General features: G+C 45.4%; 1 protein-coding gene across 6 annotated transcripts in view; it reads left to right on the top strand.

Annotated features, from left to right (window-relative positions):
* The window catches only part of FLNB (filamin B), a 150,699-nt gene that overhangs the window by 37,848 nt on the left and 89,332 nt on the right, over positions 1-23,519 (top strand). For all 6 annotated transcript variants that reach the window (XR_007134493.1, XM_047777889.1, XM_047777847.1 and 3 more), the window contains exons 2-3: positions 20,211-20,459; positions 23,313-23,410. Coding sequence is in view for 5 of the 6 variants with exons in the window: in XM_047777889.1 (XP_047633845.1) it covers positions 20,211-20,459; positions 23,313-23,410 (347 nt within the window). In the remaining variant the exon portion in view is untranslated. The remainder of the gene's footprint in view (positions 1-20,210; positions 20,460-23,312; positions 23,411-23,519) is intronic.

Raw genomic sequence — 23,519 nt, forward strand, 5'->3', positions numbered from 1 at the left:
GGCTGGTGCAGAAGTCCCATGGTCACCCTGCTGTTTTTGCTCTGCTGTCTCTGCCAAGTCTACTTCTTGTGCCTCCCTCATGCCCCGTGTTCACGTGGGTGTTTGTATCTACCAGGAAGCTGCCATTTATGTCTCTTGGCACTGATGCCAAGAATGGATGGGAACTAAGTGTGATGTAGATACTGCCAGCCCATTTTACAGATGAGGAAAACTGAGGTTTGGGGAGGGTGACATTGTGTGGTAGTAGAATGGGATGTTAACCCACCCTGCCCTCTGTGTTTGTAGATGTGAAATCCATCTGGTAAATCTGTTAGTTTCAGAAAGAATTTTTTTTTTTGTCTTTTTGCCATTTCTTGGGCTGCTCTTGCGGCATATGGAGGTTCCCAGGCTAGGGGTCTAATCAGAGCTGTAGCTCCCAGCCTATGCCAGAGCCACAGCAAGGCGGGATCTGAGCTGCGTCTGCAACCTACACCACAGCTCACGGCAACGCCAGATCCTTAACCCTCTGAGCAAGGCCAGGGATCGAACCCGCAACCTCATGGTTCCTAGTCGGATTTGTTAACCACTGAGCCATGACGGGAACTCCAGAAAGAACTTTTTAAAGAGTTCCCCTCATGGCTCAGCAGAAATTAATCCAACTAGGAACCATGAGGTTGCGGGTTCGATCCCTGGCCTTGCTCAGTGACTTAAGGATTGGTATTGCCGTGAGCTGTGGTGTAGGTCACAGTTGTGGCTCAGATTTGGCGTTGCTGTGGCTCTGGCATAGGCTGGCAGCAACAGCACCGATTAGACCCCCAGCCTGGGAACCTCCATGTGCCATGGTGCGGCCCTAAAAGGACAAAAAAAAAAAAAAAAGAAAGAAAGAAAGAAAGAAAGAAAGAAAGAACTTTTTAAAAGACATCTTGGGAGTTCCTGCTATGGTGCAGCAGGTTAAGGCTCTGGCATTGTCTCTGCAGTGGCATGGCTTGCTGCTGCAAGGCACAGGTTCGATTCCCAGCCTGGTTGATTGGGTTAAAAGTCTGGCATAGGTCACAGCTGTGGCTTAGATTTGCTCCCTGGCCCTGTATGCTGCAGGTGTGGCCATTAAAAAAAAAAAAAAAAAAAGACGGCTTGTATTAGGTACTCAGCTATAATTAAAGTTTCTTCATTTCATAGACTTAGTACATGCTTATTAATTTTAAAGGCTTTGTGCTAGGGACATGGCCTTTAGTTCAGATATCTCAGAGAGAAGAAAAACACCTAGAGAATGTGTGCTCAGGTCCCTATGGCAGGTTTTAGAGGACAAGACTTCTCACAGTGCCTCCTGGAGAGGTGTGAAGAGCAATGCATTTCATCTGGGATATTGGACGGCTCGAGGCAAAGGTGGTGCTGGAAGGGGCAGAGTCAAGAGACAGGATGTTCTGGGCTGCAGAACTGCTCAGGCAGAGAATGTGGGACGTGCGGAATGTGAGAGTGTCTGGAATCACCCTCCGGCCTCGGAGCTTAGGACTTGCTGAGGCTTGGGTGGACCATAAGATTTGAATAGTTGTGATGCTGGCCAGGTTGTGAAGGACCTTAAAAAGGATATAAAAGGGCTTGGATTTGACTGTCTAGACTTGTGCTCTCTGCCAGCCGCATGTGGCTAGTTAAATGTAAATTAATTAAAAATTAAATAAAATGTGCAGATTAGCACCTTAGTCACACTAACCACATTCATGTGCTCAGTAGTCATGTGTGGCTTGTGGCTACTGTATTGGACAGTACACATAGAAGACATTTCGTTCATCACAGAAAGTTCTGTTGAACAATGATGCTATTAGAGAGGGGTGCTATTGTTTTAAACTATGCCATGAGGCCAAATCCGGCCTTCTACCTGACTGTAAAGTTTTATCAGAACATAGGTCACATCCATTTATTTCCATATTGTCTATAGCCACTTTCTAACTAAAACAATAGATTCGAATAGTTGCAGCAGAGCCCTTAAGGCCAGCAAAACCTAAAATAATTTACTATTTGGCTCTTTACGGAAAACATTTGCTGATCCCTGGAATAGACCATGGGAAACAATGGAGGGTATCCAGGCTGGAAGTGACGTAAATGATTGTATGTATAGCCTTGAGAGGCTAACTCAGCCTCTTAGGTGAAGAAGTGATGGTAGGTACACCAGATTAGTGGGGAGACCCATTCACAGAGGCCTTCGTGGGTTCCTGTAGGAGATGATTGAGGCCTTGCCCTGGCAGGGGTGGTTCGGATCATTCCACTGTTCTGTGGTCCATTTAACCAAACATCCCTCACTGAAGTCCTTTAATGTCTTGGGTGTTAAAATTATGAATTGAGCCAGATTTTTGACTTAGTATGTCTTAGACCCCTTTGGCTCTCTGAAGACTGCACTCTTTATGTGTAAAATATTATACATGTGATTACAAAGGAAACCAGTCATATTGAAATACACTTAACCAGAAACAAATTGGGGGGAGTTCCTGTTGTAGCTCAGTGTTAACTCTAGTGGTTATGAGGATGCATGTTCGCCCCTCTGGCCCTGCCCAGTGGGTTAAGGATGCAGCATTGCTGTGAGCTGTGGTGTAGGTTTGCAGACTCTGCTTGGATCCCGCATTGCTGTGGTGAAGGCCCACAGCTGCAGCTCCGATTGATCCCTAGCCTGGGAATTTCCATGTGCCGCAGGTGTGGCCCTAAAAAGACAAAAAAGAAGTTGTTTTTGGAGATACTAATAAAGGCACATCTGTATTGAAATATTTAATAACAATATCTATCTGCAAGTCTAATAGCTACTATAATTTTGATGTAGTGATGAGCATTTTAGGTACTGCCAGCACTAATGTGATGGGAAAAAATTGATTTTGTTGGTGACAAAACCACAGGTGCTTCTAATACACCTGTGTTTTATGGTCTACATTCATAATGGAAAGATCTGCTACATTTGAGTCAGAGGTTACTGAAAACAAAGATTAAACTCTTTCCTATCTCAGTTCATTACCCTTCCCCCACCCTGGCCACCCCATCTTTTCCCAGACTTAGGCTATCTGTCATAGGAAGCCATCGGGCAGTTGGGGATGGTGAGCTTGTTTTGCTAAATGTCTTGGGCATTTAGCTTCATAGCAGATCATTTGAGAAGTTCCGCTTCTGTCTACCTTGTGAGATACTCTTTACAGATCTCTCAACACATGATGCCAAAGGGAAAGCAGCTATGTCAGAGGAGGCTGCATCTTGGCTAAGAGCCAGAGAGAAATGTGGGAGAGGGAGTAAGCTGTGCAAAGAGTCGGAAGGACATGCAGGTCGGGGGTGGATCAGCAGCTGGAGTGTAGGACAGAAAGGTGGAGGTGCAGGATGAGGACATACTGGGGAGACAGGCAGCGATGAGCCACGAGGGACCTGTGACCCTGCTGAGGGGTTGACTTTGTCCAGAGTTGCTGGGATTTTTTAAGACTCTAGGCCCTGAGCCTGTCTTACCAAATAAAATAAAACAAACCTATCTCTCACTCTACAAAAAGAATGTGTCTGTGTGTATTTCTATTAAATAATTTGGAAGTTTTAGTTTTGCTTTTGCTTATATTTGTGTTTTGTTATATTATTTGGCTGGGACTGCTCCTTTATTTTACCATTGACTGATTTCTCAGCAGTCATGATGCATATCTGGGAATTCTTGGGATGTGAGAAAACTAACCTGTAACTCATTTTCAAAATTCTGTGAATACCAAAGTTAGCAATTTGTAAAGAAGATAAAATGTTAAATGTAGGAATTTAAAAATATTTATTAACTTCAATTTCCTTATTGAAATATAGTTTATTTACAATGTTGTGTTAGTTTCAGGTATACAGCCAAGTGATTCAGTTACATATACAGTTTTGGATTCTTTCCCATTATAGGTTATTCTAACATGTGGTTTCGTTCTCAGTGTTACACAGTAGGTCTCTGTTGGTTATCTATTTTATATATATAGTAGTATGTATATTTTAATCCCAAACTCCTAATTTATCTACCACCACACCCTTTCTGCTTCGGTAACCATAAGTTTGTTTTCTCTGTTGTTGAGTCTAACTTCCATTTCTTTTTTTTTTTCCCATTTCTTTTGATTTTCTTATTTTGATGGACCGATTTCCCCATCTGCCCCTACTCAGCTCTCAAATTGTTCTGAAGGTCCCTGAGAAGGAGCTGTGCCTGAGGGGTATAAGGTGGTCCTGCTGGGACCAGTGGGAAGATTTGGGTAGAGTTTTGATTTATGGGTTTAAATTGGATGGCCAGTAAAGTGGGCCTGACATTAGCTGATGGCTGCTGGGCTGGGAATCCATTCAGAAGTGGCCAGCAGGACTGGGGGAGAGAGGGGTTTTGGTGAGGGAGTATGGTCAAGGGAGACGAAGCTAGCCTGGTAATTGGCCTTTAGGTAGATTTGCTGATTAGTAGCTCTCTGGTAAGTTTGGCTGGTTGATTGTTGATTGGTTTATTGATGAGTGGGTGGTTGTTGGTTGGGTAGTAGATGGCAGTAGTGTCTTCTGTCCCCTTCCCCCCTTTCCTAGGTACCAGGTTCACACTGATGCTGCAGATAGAGCCTGGGCCCTGTCCCTAGGACACTTACAGTTGACTAAACCTGTATTTGGAACCAGGACTACACAAACGTTTTGAGAGCGGATTTATTAAGCACACATGCTGTGTGGCTCATTGTTAATACTGTTACGCCTATGAATTTTTTTTTTTTTTTTTTTGACCACAACCACAGCATGTGGAAATTTCTGGGCCAGGGATCAAACCCATACCACAGCAGCGACACAAGCCGATACAATGAAAACACCAGATCCTTAACCCGCTGCATCACAGCAGAAGTCCTGAGTATTTTATTCTTTTCCTTTTTCTTCCTTTTTTCTTTTTAGGGCCGTACCCACGGCATATGGAGGTTCCCAGGCTAGGGATCGAATCAGAGCTGTAGCCTCCAGACTATACTACAGCCATAGCAATGCAGGATCTGAGCCACTTCTGCAACCTACACCATAGCTCTGGGCAAGACCGGATCCTTAACCCACTGAGCAAGGCCAAGGATTGCACCCTCATCCTCATGGATATTAGGTGGGTTCATTAACCACTGAATCACGACAGGAACTCCTCCTGAGTATTTTATTCTTAAGTAGCACTGGGAATGCTGCTTGGATATGTTTCAGTTATTGTACAAATATTTTTTTACTAACTTTTACTAAGTTCTCCCCTCTCCTCTTCATAGGAAGTTTAGAGCTAAGTGGCAGTTGGGTGGAGGTTCTGGAAGATTCCCCAGCTTAAATAACTTGATAGTCTACTTGCCCACATCAGGACAACTTCTCCTCTTTCTACCGACTTAAGTGACGGTCCAAATTACTGGGTTCCATCTCTGACTCTTGCCACTTGGCAATGCAATGTCTATGTTTTAAGAATTTGACATTAGAAGCTCTAAAGCAAACCCAGAAAGGCGGAGGCTGGTTTTGGCCTGGATTCCTCTAAATCATAACCCATGTTTAAGAATTTATAGTTTTCACAGGAACAATAAGCTGTTTCTTAGTGTGTTTTTTTTAGTGAGTTGGTTATCACCAGGGTATCATAAACATGTGGTTAGGGGGTATGCTCTTCTTTAACACCCTTAACCTTTTGAGAACTTGCTTTTATTGCCCTTTATCTGCAAAATTGGTTGTTTCCAAGTAGCAAGGTTCTAGTTTCTTAATCACTGCCACCAAAACAGTTGTAGATTAGAGAAAACCTTAGTGACTTATTTCCTGTTGTTCTTTTGTGTCCCTTGTCTGTCTCTTTCATCTCTACACCTACCAGTTTTACAGAACATGATCTTCCAGCCTATGGGAGTTTTCAGGACAATTGTAGAGATTTGAAGGGCAATTCTAGGTAGAATTACCAAAGTATCTTCTGGACACCACTAGTGAGTGACCTTTGAGATAGTATTTAAAATGTTCTCTAGTCCAATAAACTTGGGAAGGTCTGTGTGGCACCCAGGTGTTCTCTTGGAGATTGTCAATGTACATTACCTATTAAAGGCTCTGAGAAGTCCTGCAGCCATTTAAAATTGTTCAAGTCCAGGAGTTCCCATTGTGGCTCAGCAGTAACGAACCTGACTAGTATCCGTGAGGACGCAGCTTTGATCCCAGTCTTGCTCAGTGGGTTAAGGATCTGGCGTTTCCATGAGCTGTGGTATAGGTCGCTGACATGGCTGGGTTCTGGCGTTGTTCTGGCTGTTGCATTGCTGTGGCTGTGGTGTAGGCCAGCAGCTACAGCTCTGATTAGACCCCTGGCCTGGGAACTTTCATATGCTGTGTGTGCAGCCCTAAAAAAGACAAAAAATATAAGAAATAAAAAATTTTAAGTCCTTATGTCCCCAGCTAAAATCTTTTTGTCTTGGAAATCAGTTCATACCTAGTGCAGTCTTTTCTAAGATGTGTTACTCAAGATGATATGAGGTATTATGCAACATTTAAAAATTTTAACAGTTATATATTTTTGCAAGTAGTTAAAAAGAGCAACTAGTATGTCATTCATTCATTCATTCATTTGGCTAAGGAAAAAAGAAAAAATAGTTGATTTAAGGGAAATAAAACCCTAGTAAATGCCCCAAGTGATCAGAGGATTAGGCCAGGTTTCTGAGCGTGGTTTGGGGGACAAATACTCCTCGGAGCCAAGTTTAGGCAGAACCAGTGTACTGGCTGAGGCTGGAAGCAGCTTCTTTGATGAAGAATTGGTGATGAAGACATTTGACTGGGCTGCGCGTCTTCAGCAACGGTGGCAGCTGTGTCTGGGGTGATGCCTTAGCTATTTAGCATGTGTCGCTTGCTGGCCCTACACTTGGATACAGTGCCTCAGAAATGTTAGAATGCTTTCCTGTTTTAGCAGCAGAGCTGACCTGCTATGCGCTTAGAGTCTGTTTATCTTACTGCCACGGCCGTTTATCATGGGACAGAGTTCAGGGGCACAGTGATAAATCTCTTTGAGGAGGATGATGTAACCCTCAGCATTTATTTCCTCCTCGGCTTTTGCCAGTTTTGAAAGCCTTTGCAATACCATCATGTCCACGTCTGGGCCTCCTTCTCTGCAGCCCCAGCCTGGTCTCCAGGAGGAACAATCAATGCAGATTCTGGAGTCGGATAGCCTGGATTCACATCCCCAGTTCTCCTACTTATGAGCTATGTAGGAGAGGCTTAACTTATCTGCTTCTCAGTTTTTTCCTCTGGAAAATGGGCTAACAGTGGTAACTCCTAAGACAGCAGAAAAAAGTCAGTGGAGTGATTGCCCTGGGCCAGGCCTCCAGTCTTCAGGTATAACCAAGTGGCTGGGCCTCTGCCTCATGGCAAGAACACCTGCAGGGTACAAAGGGAGGGATAGAAAGGGATCAGGGAGGTGGGTGGTGATTGTTTTTTCTTCCTATTGTTTTTTTTTTTTTTTGGTTGGCTTGAAAAACATGCCCAAAGGCAACCAGATGATTCCATCTTCTTGCAATGTAATGGTCAGCCTCTTCCACTCCTCCAGTATGTGAGGCAAAGGCCATCTCCTGAGTCATGGAGCTTGCAAGTCTGGGATGGGTGTATCTGGCCGAGGGATGGGAAGGCATTTAGATGGCCACTGTGTGAAAGATGAGCAAAGGAAATCACCAGAAGGACAACCAAGCAAACCTGAAAAGCCACTTGTATTTGTTGGCTGATCAGTAGTATTGCCCATAGTGAAGGTCATGTGTGGTATGAAAAGATGAGAAACCGTCTCCCTCCCTCTCCCCTCATCCCCAGTCCTTTTTCCCAAAAGCAACTGCAGTATTGGTGAACAATTTCTTGTCTCTTTAGAGATTTTCCATGCATCTATAAGCCCAATTATATCATTCCCCTGACCACCCCTTTACTCAGATTCCAATGTATCATACACATGGCTTTCATTGATAAACCAGATCACTTTTCCCATATCATTGCCTTTAGATCCCAACAAGCAATTTTGTCCAAATGAAGAGTTCCTTATATAATAATTACTATGCTGCTTTCTCTTGGGGAGTGTTTGCCAAAATTTATTATAAAAGTAGCATATGGAGTTCCCGTTGTGGCACAGCAGAAACGAATCTAACTAGCATCCATGAGGACAGGACGCAGGTTTGATACCTGGCCTCTCAGTGGGGTTAAGGATCCAGTGTTGCCATGAGCTGTGGTGTAGATCGCAGATGCGGCTTGGATCCCGCATTGCTGTGGCTGTGACGTAGGCTGTGGCTGCAGCTCAGATTTGACCCTTAGTTTGGGAACCTCCATATGCTGTGGGTGCGGCCCTAAAAAATTATTTTTTTAAATAAAATAAAAGTAGTATATGTAGTTTATTTTTTAAAATTACTTAATGAATTTATTACATTTGTACAATGATCATCATAAGTATATGTAGTTTAAATTAAAAAAAAAAATTCTGAGCTCCCACTGTGGCATGGTGGCTTAAGAATCCAACTGCAATGACTTGGGTCACTGTGGAAGTACAAGTTCAGTTCCTGGGCAGGGAACTTCTATATGCTGTGGGTACAGCCATGCAATTAAGAAAAGGTTTGGTTTTTTTTTTTTTTTTCCCAGCACAGGAGCATGTAACAGACAACAACAACAAAAAGAAAGTCTTTTGCCATCACCCTGAGTCTTCTCCCCAGAAAGAGCCAGTAAGCACAGTTTGGTGTGCATGCTTCCAGATCTTTCAGTTCACATGCAGTCAAGCCTTGTCAAAAACAGGATTGCATGAGCTATCCTAAACAGGATTGCTCTTCTACAAATTGTCCTGTTCCCTTAATATATTGTGGAGGCCTGTCTCTGTTGGAACACACATCTTTCTCATTCTTTTTACAGCAGCCTGTTAGTCTCTTGCATGAATGTTCTGTAACATGTATTTAACCATTTATTTGTGGGAAGGCATTTAAGTTGTTTTCAGTCTCTTCCCTGCCCCCCACATTATGTTATATTAATGAACTGCTTTAATGGTTAAAAGTCACTTTAATACCTAAACCTTTTTCTCCCCCCATTAGAAAAAGAAATCATGTTAGGAAACGTTCTTGAATACTTTGTGCTTCAAATTGAATTTTTTGACCTTGCGTTTAATTTTCTGTCAGCAGTGGCCCAGCCTGGCCCCTGCAGACTTCTCAGGAATCTGCTGGAGGAGTCAGGGTGGCCTGCAGATTTTAGCAAACTGCCAGTTCATTCAGCAGCTCTCTGAGCAAAGAACATCTTGATTCTATCAGACTTAATCCCAGGTCCCCGATGGGCTGGCTCTTGTGGTCGTTTAGCAGATGGAATGCTGTGTTGGAAGGCCGAGTTCTGGGGTATTCGGCTCTGAGCAGTCTTGAACCAGAGTTGAATGGCATTGAATCTTTCACATTGCTATTGGGGCATCGTGAAGTCCCAAGATTGGTGTATTTATAATATTACAGTGACATAATGGTAATTGTAATAGTCCTTTTTAAAATACTGGCACCCTCATCAGGCAGAATGCTGCCTGCTTTACTCTATTATCTCCACAATGGTCTGTCCGGTGAGGTGAGTCCAGTTATGATGTTCATCTTACAGATGAGGAGACAGAGAAGGCCAGTGCTCCACCTCAGTCCCATGTCCAGTACATGGCTATGCCTGGGAGGGGAAATGGGCTCACTGACTAACAGTGTCTCTGGCCCCTGGGTCATTTGGCCACCAATTTTTTCAGCAAGCAAGCTCCCCTTTGAGTAGGTTCAGTCCTGCCCCTGAGCCCATGTGTTTTACAGGGAGGGGATCGGAGGGGAGTGGGGGCCAACTGGAGGTGTGGAATTAATTCTGAGCTGGCCTGGGCTGAGCTGGCTCTGTTGTGATTGGGTGGCACGTGTGTGGGTTGAAGGCCCAATTGTAGGGGTACCAATTTGAGGGTATCTTCAGCTGAACTAAGGACCCAGGTACAGAGAGGAGCTGTGTGGAAAATGTCAATATAGGTAAAGCAGGGACCCTGCCACGGTATCTGTCCTTGGAGAATTTCTTTTCCTCCAACCTCATCCTCTTTCTGTTGGTAATGGTGAGGGCCAGCAGTTATAAATTATTTGGAATTTCCCTCAGCTTGGTTCCCATTCAAGACTTTAAATTGAGAGTTTTGTTCCTTTTATGACCTCACAATCTTTGGGCAGGCTGCCATTTCTCTAACAGGCTCATAGGAGTTGTAACATGAGGTGAGGTACAGGGAGAAAATGCAAGCTGATGTCTCCCCTTGCACACCAAGGAAGTCACCTTGATCTGATTTTGTACCCAGGCTCAACTTTTACAAATTTCCAGTAGAAGGGTGAATACCTATCCTATTCATCATCGTTATTATTTTTAAACTTTTATTCTTAATTATAAAAGGAAAGAAGAACCCTGGGGGACATAGCCTAGCCTGAGAGACAAAAGGCAAAAAGTTGTGTTCTTTTATTCCCTTCAAAGATCTTCAATGACTTGCCTTGGGGGGGTAACGCTGGTTTTCATTATAATAATACTGTATCTCTTTGTGGAATACTTGAAAGCCAATTTAACGTATTTTCTTACTTAAAAGTGTAATTTGCATTTGGCACAGGGCCTGACTGGCACCCAGTAGGCAGTTAGGAAGTTATTTGTTGGATGCATGAACAGACGAATAGAATAAAGTGAGTTTTCAAGTGCATGAATGACCCTAATTTCTGTTTCCCAGGGGAAAAGGTATGTTAACAGGCTTGGGTAAAGCAAGGCAGCCTGTATCTTCTCCCATTGCCCTCAGTTTCCCATGCCCAGCAGCTGTACATCTGTAGAGGACCTCCCAGCTGCAGGGACCGGGCCCTGATCTTCAGGCTCCCCACTTGCTAGGGTACAGTAGAGGCTGAGTAAGGCATGGTTAAGACAAGGGACTGAGATGATCCAGCTCTGACTCCTGCTTGCACCTCCCAGGCCTTGTGCAATCACTTCTGTGCTGTCCCTTTACTATGGTTTCCTCCTGGAGCCTTGGCAGTTTAGGGATGCTGAGAACTCTTGGGGCCCTTCAAAGTTTAGAAGCCCTGCACAGCTACTTACTGGCTGTGGGGGATGGGGATGGGGGTGGGGGGATCCCTATGCTCAGTCTCCTCATCTGTCAAATAAGAGTGCTGACTACTTGCCTTGTGGAGCTGTCCTGACATAATGGGTATTCAGAAGAGGAGAGAGGGTGAGAGCTGGGCCCTGCTAGCAGAGAGAACTTGGTTTAAATCCAGGCTCTCCCTCTGTGTCACTTTTGGCAGATGGCTTTGCCTCTGTGCCCCTCTGTTTTCTGATCTATAAAATGGGATTAACTTCAGAAGCCATCCTTACAGGGATGCTGTCTGTTCTGCACATGGCCCAGAAGAACGGTTTGGAAGAGAGAGCTGCTCTTGATGTCAGAAGAGGCACTTAAGAGTCTTTGCCAGGTGTGGTTCCTCCTGCTCTCCCTTGTTCCCTTGTGGGCCTCCCTGTGGACTGTGCCCATGTGCACAGGGTGGACAGTGAGCTGCGTTTCAGGTAGGATGGCCTTTCCCCATGACAGGCTGAGCTGGAGTTAAAAGGTGACGAGGCCCTCCCTTCACAGCCAGCGTTTATTATTTCAGCTGGATGTGTTCTCAGAGCTCTCTGGCTGGAAGCTGTGAGTAAGGGACAGACGCCCCCATGCTGAGGCCTCTAGAGCTCACGCTGGGGTTTACCCGTGCCTTCCAGTGGCTGTTGGACTCATGCTCAAGTTCAGGAGTCTCTGGGGCTGTAGTCCTGCTAGTCGGCCCTGGAGAACCATGGGGCAGCAAGGGAATCAGTTAGTACGGGAACCTGCAGCTTTGGGGTCAGAAATCTAGTTCACATGCACTGCTTAGACCATTTAAGAGCATCTTCTCCTTTTTCTTTAACTTTTCTAACAAGGTTAGATTGATTACTTGTTCAAGGATTTCCCACTAACATAGTAAGTAGGAAGAGACTTAGTATATTCTAAGCCCTTGATTACTTGTCTCACTTAGTTCAGTGTGGCTTCATTGCTAGATACACAGTAATTCTCAAAAGTGGCAACTTTTCAAAAGTGGCATTGAAAAGAAAGCATACTGGGTGATGCAAATGCAACTTTTTTTTCTTTTTTCTTTTTAGGGCCATACCTGTGGCATATGGAAGTTCCCAGGCTAGGGGTCAAATCGGAGCTATAGCTGCTGGCCTACACCACAGCTGTAACAACACGGGATCCAAGCCTCATCTGCAACCTACACCACAGCTCATGGCAACGCCGGATCTTTAACCCATTGAGCAAGGCCAGGGATCGAACCCTCAACCTCATGGTTCCTAGTCGGATTTGTTTCCGCTGCGCCATGATGGGAATTCCTCCAGCAACTTTTATATAAAGGATATTTCTTAACCAGAAAGGAGGTGTTTGGGATAAATTACAGAGCAGTGCATCATCATAGTATCTATGATCTGAAAGTCCACCAAAAACTCTGTACCAAAATAAGATATTTATGAGATACTTTGTTCTAATTATTCTAGGCAAAAACTGTCCAGCAAGTGAGAGAGAAGGGAAGGCAAAGTAGAACATCTGAAGTCTGAGATGATAGGCAAGGAATGTGTTCTGGATCTGTGGACAAAACCAGGGATTTGGGAATGTTTACTCCACTGTATTGTGAAGAAATCCAAGCCACCACTCCTCATTCCATGCCCGGCAGGCATTACTGATCTGCACAGAAATCTTCCTGAGCTCCTCTAGTCCCCCTGCCTTGTACATGACACATTTTAGCAGTCTTTCTTGTTAAATCCAGATAGGTCCTCAGAATCTTTCTCAACTCATTCAAAATTTCACCTCATGTGCCAACGTGATTTGCCACCGTTAGTCTCTTGTATCATGTCTTGAAAAATTACTGACATGAGTAATTCCTGTTGTGGCTCAGCAGTAATGAATCTGACTAGGATCTATGAGGATGCAGGTTCGATCCCTGGCATCATCACTCAGTGGGTTAAGGATCTGGTGTTGCCTTGGGCTGTGGTGTAGATTGCAGATGGCTCAGATCTGACGTTGCTGTGGCTGTAGCATAGGTTATCTACAGCTCAGATTTGACCCCTAGCCTGGGAACCTCCATATGCCACAGGTGTGGCCCTAAAAAGACCAAAAAAAAAAAAAATTAACATGGAAAGACCTTCCAAATGAATTCTACTAACTGAACACAGTAATGTGTAAAACTTGTTCGTTTGAACATCTCCTTTGTCATCCTTGAGTAGTTCATGAGCAAGAAAAAGGCATCAGAAATCCAGCTGATCCCAGGGCCCTGATCCACCCTTGTTTGATTGTGCTCTGTATTTTATCTTGCTGTCAGAAATGGGAATAGGCCCATGTGACTTCAGGTCTTCACGCCCTGGAACATCCTCTTGTTAGAGTTCCACTGCAGTGACAAAGGGATTTTTAGAAATCTGCCTCTTTCAGTCTTCAGGTTGGTGGGACACCCTATTCTGGGACCCAGCTTCCTTCCGTCACCTCACCTGGCTTCTTTTAGGACAAGTCACAGCTAAGTGACTGTGATGTCAGGAGCTCTGGCTGGCATGGGGGAGGCCCACCCCCTGTCCACTGGTGAGGCAACCACACCCTTGAACTGGGAGGCTGGGGTGGCATGTAGTAAGAAGCCACATGCATGGGAGGAGGGGAGGCAGGGCTTTATTAACTAGAGCCTGCACTTTGCCATGATATCCTTTGGTCATTAGAGGCACGAGTCACCTGGTTCTAAGTCAGTCTGTCTTGTTCTGTTCAGCCCTTGTTGGTCCGAGGTCCTGGAGAGAAGTCCTGAGCAGGGGCTAACCCTTCATCCTGCCCAGGGGTCAAAGTGCACAGTTCATCCTCTGCTGTGTACATGCAAGGACTATTGCACCCTAGAAATGTGACCCCTTGTCTGGGCAGCTGACTGAGGTGGTCCTCCCCATGGCCTCAGGAGCAAGTGGCATCTTGTCTTGGTTTTGACTGAGAAATTGAGGAAAGTGGTCAACTGCCACCTTTCAGTTCAGGGTACCTTCTTGTTTGGACAGTGAGGCAAGCAGTTCAGCCATGGTTTGTTCAGACACAGAAAGGAGGCAGGATGGAAGGAAACTGCCAGTGTCCATGAGAACTGGCTGTCACTTGGGTGCTGGGCCAGGCCATGGGAGCGCTGCCATGTGGGGTTACCTAGGGGAAGTCCTGCATGGATGCTGCCACCTCCAACTCACCCAAGCAGTCGGGAACTGCTAGTGCAAACTTGCAGGTCACCACCTGCAACTGCTGAGCTTTTGTTTTCCTTTCTGCCTTTATCTCTTCTGTTTCAGGGTTGACAAAAGCATGTTGAAGTCACTGGTGATAAGGATAATAGTAATGATACCAGCATTTAACAAAAATTAACTGTGTGAAGGTCTGAGTGCTAGAGTTGTGTTAGGCTTAGCCTTCCCAGCAACATGGTGCTCTTATTCCAACAATTTACAGGCACCCAGGGATTGGATGGCTTGGCTAGGGTCCTACAGCCAGCATGGTGGTGCTGAGGCCACACCTGCAGAGTCTGCACCTTAACGACCTGGTCACCTCTCTGCCTGCCACCTGGGCCATATGCTGTTTACCACTGGTGGCACAGAGGTGGCTACAGTCTGGAGCAGTTTAAATTCTGTCTGAAAAGGTCCTGTGTGTGTGCTTTTTTGTATCCACTCAAGCACAGGCAGCACCGCCTCTCTTAGAGCAGTGGAGGTATGAGGGGAGGGAGGGGTACCTGTGTCAGCCTTTTCCCTTAAACAGCCAGGTGTCCAGGCTGTGGGGTCAACAGGGAGCAAAACAGCCTATTCCTGCCCTGATACCTTGAGCAAAGGAGGCAGCCATGGCAAGTGGTTATTTAAGCACCCTTGTATTTATAGCAAAAGAGGGAGGGCACACAGCATTGAGGGGGTGCTTCACAAGGGACCTGTTCTAGTTTTGCAGTTAGATGTAGAAGAGACTTTTGCCAGCTGGGGAGACAGTTCCAGGCCAAGTAGGCTGAGCCAGGGATCAAGGACAACGCAAGGGCAATTGTGATGCTGGGAAGTTGAAGAGGACCAGACCCCAGGTCTAGTGGGCTGCTCTTTGTACCATGTTCTCAATCAGAAAGGTCCTGATAAATTTTCAGTAGTTCTGTGCCCAGGAGGGTCTTTCTTTGTTCCTTTCTGTGGGGTCTTAGGCTGTGTCAAGTCTCCTAAACCACCCAGTTCAGAAGTGTCCCCCTTGCACCTGCCTTCCATGTTCTGGGCTCACTACCATGCTGTGGGTCTGCCTCCTCTTAAAACAGGGGAGCAGGGACTTCAGAGACTCACAACCCTTCTAATAAATTACTTGACTCAGAGGAGTGACATATTGTTAATTCATAAGGTATTTCTTACCTTTTGTTTCCTGTTTGCATACAAGTCAGGAATATAGCTTCTGGGCTTCTTGCTCTAGAGATGACTGGCACATGGCAGACACTCAGATATTAGATGGATGAGTAAGGGAGGGAAGGAGGTAATTATGGGCCTGCTGTGTGGCCAGACACTCTTGGAATTCCTAACCCACCTGCTCCTTATAAGCAGCACCATGAAGGCTCTACTATGAACATTGCCATTTGGTACATGAGGAAAAATGAGGCTCCTAGAGAGGATGAGCAGATAGTTCAGAGTGACTTATTCAATTGAGCTGCTGGTTCCAGAGCCTGTACTTGGAACCACTCTGCCACACTGCCTCTCAGAGGGTAGCAGAGAGAGGGTGGGAGCAGGCATATGGCAGTCTGTTCTCTGGTGGCCAAGTCATAGTACAGAGTATGGCCTTGGTGACTTCTCCCGAAGCACACTGGAAGAGGGTTTCCTGAAACCCCCACCTCTCCTTGATTCCTGCAGCCAGTTGTTGGCTGCTCCTGACCCGGCAGCCAGCTGCATTGTGACCAGTGGATGACCTGCTGTCCTTACCCAGGAGAACAGAAATGAGGGATGGTGTCTACCTAGGCCTCGCCCCCCCCCCCCACCACCCTGATACCCTGGCCCCCACCCCTGACACCCAGGCAACAACCAGGAGAGGTGGGTGACACAGTTAATGTAGTAGGAGCACGGAAGATTGCCTAAAAGTGTCTGGTTTCCACCCCCATAAATGCATCCCTTCCAGAACGCTGATGTGCTGAAATGACATGAAAACACGCCATCCTAGAATTTGCAATAGCTCGAAGTTAGCTTTCTAGCTATTTAAACAACCAAAAAAAAAAGATCCATTGCCCTCACTTATATGCAACTTGGGCTAATTTTAAGTAGCTACAGAAGGTGCGTGGGGTTTGAGGGTCCGTCTTGTCCAGAGCCAGGACCAGTTATATGGGGATTGTGATTGGCTGCATTTGGGAAGGAGAGACTTGTGGCCAGATTTCCAACCCTCTGACAGTCCAAGCAGATTCTAGGAGGTCGTGCAGGCGTGGCGGGCGTTGGCTTATTTTATTCCTGAAAGAGGCTCTCAGTAACTCCAGAGGCGGAATCCTGCCCAGGAGGCTTCCAGCTGACCTGGCCTTTTCCTCCCTGTACATCTCTGCTCCATGTTTACACTCGACATAAACTTCACAGAGCGTGCTCATGGCCAAGAGTTCCGTAGTCTGCTGTGATGGTTACGCACTGTCACTGTGATGCTGTGTAACGTTTCATTCTCAAGGCACAGGGAGTCTCCTTTTGCACGTGGGTGGGAATCGGGGAGGCCTTTTGGGCAAGTGGCCACCTTTTTATTGTTGCAAGAGCTCGGTGAAGCATTTGAACTTTCACCTGTCAAAATCACTTTTGGAATGAGGACCGCTCTCCCTCCAGCTTCTTAGAATAGCAGAACCAGAGTATCATTTATCCCAATGAGACCTTAATGGGGGCTTTCCCTTTTGGACACCCACCTTGAATTCATTGGAAACAGAAGTTCTGGGCATTGTGTATTTCATAAATTTGGCTCAGACTTTTACTGGGTCATATTTCCCCCAAAATCTTTTTGAAAAAGACTCATGTCTCATTCCTTTAAACCAACATGTGTAAGCTGGGTAAAAATAGAGCAAACTGGTTTCATGTTTTGATTTATGGACAAAATCTGCAAGTTTGCATTTGAAAAGCATTTAACACATAACTCAGGAAAGTTTGAGCTTTGCAGACTGATGCTTGCGGCTGGATGATACTTCCTGGCCTGTTTAGATTCTGCCTGGTGCAAGGCCAGACCCGGCCAGGTCCACTCTGCTACCCTACTAGCAATAAGCATGCACACACTTTACTCTCTCCCCCGACCCTGCTTCTGAAGACTGCTCTTCTACCTTTAGCATGAATTAAAGGAAACTGGCATGGAAAGTTGTTTGACCTGGATTTTTTTTTTTTTAACTGTTGGTAGGTTAGTAACCCAGTAATCAATAGCACTTGAAAGACAACCTCCATGACAGGACTTCTAATCCAAAAATTTCAGTCATGATCAAGGACTGACAGCTGGAGAAATGTATGGTTTAGTAGCATGAATTCCTTAGATAGTCGTATTATGTGCAGGTTTCAATGTTTCATCCGCATCACTGCTCCTTTATTGACCACAGGACCTCAGAAGTAGAGCTGGGTTCATGGTTGCACAGTCTGGGCTGCTCTGCAGGGTCCCATGCTCAGAGGTTCATGGTTGCACAGTCTGGGCTGCTCTGCAGGGTCCCATGCTCAGAAGGGTTCTATGTACTTGGTTAAATGCACTGCTCTTGCCGTCTTGAAATTCTTAATACTTTTTGGACAAGGAGTCCTGTATTTTCATTTGTCACTGGGCCCCGTGGTGAGTTATGTGGACAGGAGTTAAAAGTTAGTTATACAGGAGTTCCCTTTGTGGCGCAGTGGTAAACGAATCCAACTAGGAACCATGAGGTTGCGGGTTTGATCCCTGGCCTTGCTCAGTGGGTTAAGGATCCAGTGTTGTCGTGAGCTGTGGTGTGGGTCACAGATGCAGCTCGGATCCTGCGTTGCTGTGGCTCTGGTGTAGGCTGGTGGCTACTGCTCTGATTAGAGCCCTAGCCTGGGAACCTCCATATGGTGTGGCCCTAGAAAAGGCAAAAAGACCAAAAAAAAAAAAAAAAAAGTTAGTTATGCAATTCATTATGTAGAATGTCCCTGGGCAGCTTAATTTAGAATAAGGGTTGTTCAAATTTAGTGTCTTACCAGCCAGTTCATGCTGATCTTTACTCTGTCCAGTTTTACATGATCAGGTTTTGTTATGACTGAAACTGCAACCATGAAATTACCTTTGATTTCTGTGGGTTTGGGTGTGGGCTTTAAGATGGTTTTTTTTTTTTTTTCTCTCTTTCTTTCTTGTAAGAGAGACTAACAATAAACAGGTTGATTTCAAAAAGAAGCCCCCACCCTTTCAGTTTTGAATGGCATGTCATTTACTCCTTATCAGCATGTGAGTATATTTTTCGTGTGGTTGTAGTTGGGTTTTATTAAGTGCAGTTTGACGTGCATTTAACCAACATTCAGGTGGCTTGCAGTGGGAGGGACAGGGCGTGGGGAGTTGCAAGATGAAGAAAGCTCAGTTACTCCCCTAGAGTGGGGATGGGAAGCTGAGGGATGAATGGTCCTTGTTATGAGAGGATTCTGGCATGGTACACATAGGCTGGTGGGAGTGGAGGGCACCATCTGTTAGATTTGGCCCTTGAATGATGATCCAGGGCTTGTCCTGCAGGACAAAGGGGTGACGGCCTTCCCATCACAGGGAATGCAGGACAGGTGGAGAGTTCCAAAGGGTTTAACCAAGATGTGCTCCAGGAATGGAGCGAGGTGGGTGGTGGAAAAAAGCAGGCTGGCTGGAGGTTGTGTACCTCTCTCAAGGTGCTGATTGTTTCCAGAGTTTGACTCTGAACAGCAGAGACTATTAGCTAATTGGGAAGCACAGAGGTACCTGACTAGATGGATGGTTCTGGGGATTTGCGAACAATGATTGAGCATCCTGGCTGTCTAGGGCTCAGAGAAGGGAGGAGGGCTGCATATTTTGGGGGGAGAGTGTAGAAAAGGATTAGGAAGGGAGAGAATTGTGGAATCTGTACCAGGGCTTTGAAGGAGTCTAAGGTGGTTCTGAGCTTGGGGTCCTAGTAGAATGGGAGGTTGCTATAGAGGATGTTTGGTGGGGAAAGGGTGTAGGAAATGGAGAGAGGCAGACAGATAGACACATGTCTTGAATTTTGATGCCCATTGCTGGAGGATGGAAAGAGAACAGAGAGTCACAGGGACACCAAGGGGAGTAGAAAGAGGAAACCAATGGCAGTGAGAGTCCCAGGAGGGGCAGGCCAGATTAGAAAAGGGGTCATGACCTCAGCCAGTCACTTTAGCCTCCTGGCAACACTGCCCAGTTGGATTAGCTTAATGATTAGTGCCTTTCTTTTATGAATGACTAACTTGTCAGAGAAGCAGACATGAACATGACTGATAACACCCAGTATTGGTGAGATTTGAGGGAAACTGTCCTCTTAAACTTATAGATGGGATGTAAACAGAAACAGCTTTTTATAGGGAAAAGATGTCTAGGACATAGTGATTAGTGAAAAGAAAAATTTCAAGATTAATCATATGGTATATATTCAGGGCAACAACCGCATACATACATTTGTACACATAATCTGGGAGACTCTATGCTGCCAAGTTAACAGGTGATTATCTCTGGAATGGAACCACCTCTTTTTATGGTCTGTATTTCTGAAATGATTTCTTTAAATTTAAAAAGTTGTTATAGAGAATTTCAAATGCACATAAAAATAGAGACAACAATATATAATGCATTCTTATGTACTTAGAATCCATTGACAGTGGAATCTTATTTCAACTCTTTGAAGTATTTTGAAGCAAATGCCAGCATTGCAACCTTTCACTCTTAAATAGCTCAATATGGTTTTCTAACAATTGTGGGCTCCACTCACTTTCTTTCTTTTTCTTTTTCCTTTTTTTTTTGTCTTTTTGCCTTTTCTAGGGCCGCACCCGCAGCACATGGAGGTTCCCAGGCTAGGGGTCTAATCGGAGCTGTAGCCACTGGCCTATGCCGGAGCCACAGCAACACAGGATCCGAGCTGCATCTGCAACCTACACCACAGTTCACGGCAACGCCGGATCCTTAACCCACTGAGCAAGGCCGGGGATCAAACCCGCAACCTCATGGTTCCTAGTCAGATTCATTAGCCACTGAGCCACGAAGGGAACTCCTCCACTTACTTTCTTATAAGGAGTATGATTCACTTTGATTCAAACCAGAGGTTTGATGAAACCTGTGTCTCTCTGCTTAGACAGCAAAGCCATCGTGGATGGGAACCTAAAGCTCATCTTGGGCCTAGTATGGACGCTGATCCTCCATTACTCCATCTCCATGCCCGTGTGGGAGGATGAAGGGGACGATGATGCCAAGAAGCAGACACCAAAGCAGAGGCTGCTGGGGTGGATTCAGAACAAGATCCCTTACTTGCCCATCACCAACTTCAACCAGAACTGGCAAGACGGCAAAGCCCTGGGAGCCCTGGTAGACAGCTGTGCTCCAGGTAAGTGACCATGACTGCCTAAGCCATCTCTTCCTGGGGGCTGGTGGTGGTGGTGGGGAAATATATGCTCATGTGGACACCTCAACCTCTATTTTTTTTTTTGCCACACCTGTAGCACGTGGAAGTTCCCAGGCCGGGGATCAAACCCAAGCTACAGCAGTGACAATGCTGGATTGTTAACCTACTAGGCCACCAGGGAACTCTAAACCCCTTTGTTTTCAGTGGGAAAGCTAGGTTTACTGTGATTGGTGTACTCCTCCTGGTTTTTAGCCCATTGCAAGGTAGCCAAAGGATGGAAAAATGGATCTGTGTGCCTTTCCGATGGCAGTCTTATAGATCCATCCATTGCCTTGTTTGAGCATTGAAGTACTTATCCAAATTCTGAATGAAGGCTTTCATGCTCTGAGTTTAGCCTCCAGACCCTAAGTCTCACTTCTTTCCCAGTTGGTGCCTCATTTCCCATTGGCTTCAGCATATGCTCTATTAGGTGGTTTGGCACAAAAATCTAAAAACATTTACTGAGTGGAAAGTACCCATTTTTATCAACCACTGGATTGACTGTATATGGCTTTCTCCGCCTTTTTCTTTCTGCGTTGCTGTGAAGTAGTGCTTGGTCAGGATCCAACTGGAGCCTTTTCCACCCTTGACATGCTCCTCTTTTCTGAGATGAATGTACACCAGGGTAGTAATTATTCTCATTGTAGAGTTTAGATCGGTGGAAAGAGTTTGCTGGTATACTCTCAGTAGAAAAACCAGAGCCTTTGTTTATGTGCACCTCCAAAGTTGTTTTGAATAAAAAAACCCTGCTCTAATAATTGTATTTTCCATTTACGGATTGCTCTATATATGCTGGGTACATTAGTATTAAGCATGCTCAACTAGCTGGTGTCAGCTGGATAAGGAAGGAGGGCTGGCTCTAGGCCTCAGTCTGCCTTGAGAACCTGTGAGTTGGTGTTATCCAGAAGTAACTCAAAGCTCAGCATTAGTGAGTTCCCCAGTGCCCTCTTCCTTGCTGCCATGCAAAATCACATTTTAGGATGCCTCTTTCCAGTTCTAACCTGGAGATTTTTCCTCCAGTCCTGTACTTGTGTTTACAATGGTTTTGTTTGTTTGTTTGTTTGTTTTGGAGATAATTCTAGGTTTAGGCCTTATTTGAGCAAGCGAATTTTTTAATTGTATAGAATGCTCCAATCTTTTCAGATATATCCAGGATTGGGGTCGCAATATTATGACTTATAATAAGAAGTACATGTTTGGTCTTTGTCCCTATCCTGGCTCTTAAAAACCTTGAAATTTGCTAAGTGAGCCATGGTAATGGTAACTTTCTTTTCTTTTTCTTTTTTCTTTTTTTTGTCTTTTTAGGGCCTTACCCTCAGCATGTGGAAGTTCTCAGGCTAGAGGTCTAATCGGAGCTGTAGCTGCCGGCCTATGCCACAGCCACAGCAACTCAATATCCAAGCCACGTCTGTGACCTATACCACAGCTCACAGCAACACCAAATTCTTAACCCACTGAGGAAGGTCAGGGATCATACCTGCATCCTCATGGGTACTAGTCGGGTTCATTACGGCTGAGCCATAGTGGGAACTTTGATAGCAGTTTCTTTCAACCACACGAGTTTGTTAATGGGGTGACTTGTTAACGGGGTGACTTTTGGAATGCTCTTAAGAATGGGGGCTGGTGGGCCAGTTGCCAGGGGAGCTTGTGCGTGCATGCACACCACACCCCCCTCCTCCCCCCCGACCTCCAGGGAGGAGAGAGGGGGTGGACGTTGGGTTAATTACTCATGCAGGTAATTAAGTCATTCTGGCCCATGTAATGAAGCCTCCATAAAAATCTGAACTACAGGGTTTGGAGCTTCCAGTTGGTGAACATGTGGCAGTCCTGGGAGCGTGGCTTGCCTAAAAGGACATGAAAGCTCCTCTCCTCTTCTCCCACCTTGCCCCTTGGCATCTCTTCCATTTAGTAAAATCCTTTAATAAACTAGTAACCCAATAAGTGAAGTGTTTCCTGTGTTCTGTGAGTCACTGTAGGAAATGATCAGACCTGAGGAGTGGGTTGTGGGATCCTCTGACAGACCTGGACTTGTGATTGGGCTCTGAAGTTGGGATGGGGGTATCTTGTGGGACTGAGCCCTTAAGCTGTGGGTTCTGATGCTATCTCTGGGTACATAGGGTCAGAATTATGTTAAATCAAGGGGAGGGAGTGGGATGGAATGGGAATTTGGGGTTGATAGATGCAAACTCTTGCCTTTGGAATGGATAAGCAATGAGATCCTGCTGTATAGCACTGGGAACTATATCTAGTCATTTATGATGGAGCATGATAATGTGAGAAAAAAGAATATAGACATGTATGTGTGACTTGGTCACCTTGCGTGCAGTAGAAAGTTGGCAGAACACTGTAAACCAGCTCTAATGGAAAAAATAAAAATCATTATTTTAAAAAAAAAATTGAGTTAAATCATAGGACCCCCCCCCCATTGGTGTCAGCCCCATACATTTGATGAGCAGAGTAGTGAGTGTGATGGGTCAATAAATCATTCCTGCAAAAAGGCATCAGGCCCAAATGGTTTTTCAGGCTTTGTTCATTTGTTAACACCACACCCTTAAGATAATCCCTATCTGAATGGAAGAAGATTCCAGTCTGAAAGAGAAGTTTCAGCTCAGGTAGTTTCTACTCTGGCATACTCATTTCCATGATACCTTTGGCCCATGAAGTATACAGTTCACTAAGATTTTTGGAAGAAATTGTTCTCATTAAGAAACTGAGTGGATTTAGTTTAGGCACCTAACTTCCTTTAATCTCTTCAGTCAGTTAATACTAACAGCATCCTATGTGTTATGTTGACAGGTCTGTGTCCGGACTGGGAATCCTGGGACCCAAGAAAGCCTGTGGATAATGCACGAGAAGCCATGCAGCAGGCAGACGACTGGCTTGGTGTCCCACAGGTACGTGTGCACCCGTGCCTGTCCCATGAAGCTGTTTTCCCTTACGTGCTGTGGATGCCTCTGGGTCTGGCAGGCAGTCTGACCTCCTCAGTGGTTAGCTTTCAAGGAG

The sequence above is a fragment of the Phacochoerus africanus genome, chromosome 1 (genome assembly GCF_016906955.1).
Source record: "Phacochoerus africanus isolate WHEZ1 chromosome 1, ROS_Pafr_v1, whole genome shotgun sequence".
In the NCBI taxonomy this organism is placed as follows: Eukaryota; Metazoa; Chordata; class Mammalia; order Artiodactyla; family Suidae; genus Phacochoerus; species Phacochoerus africanus.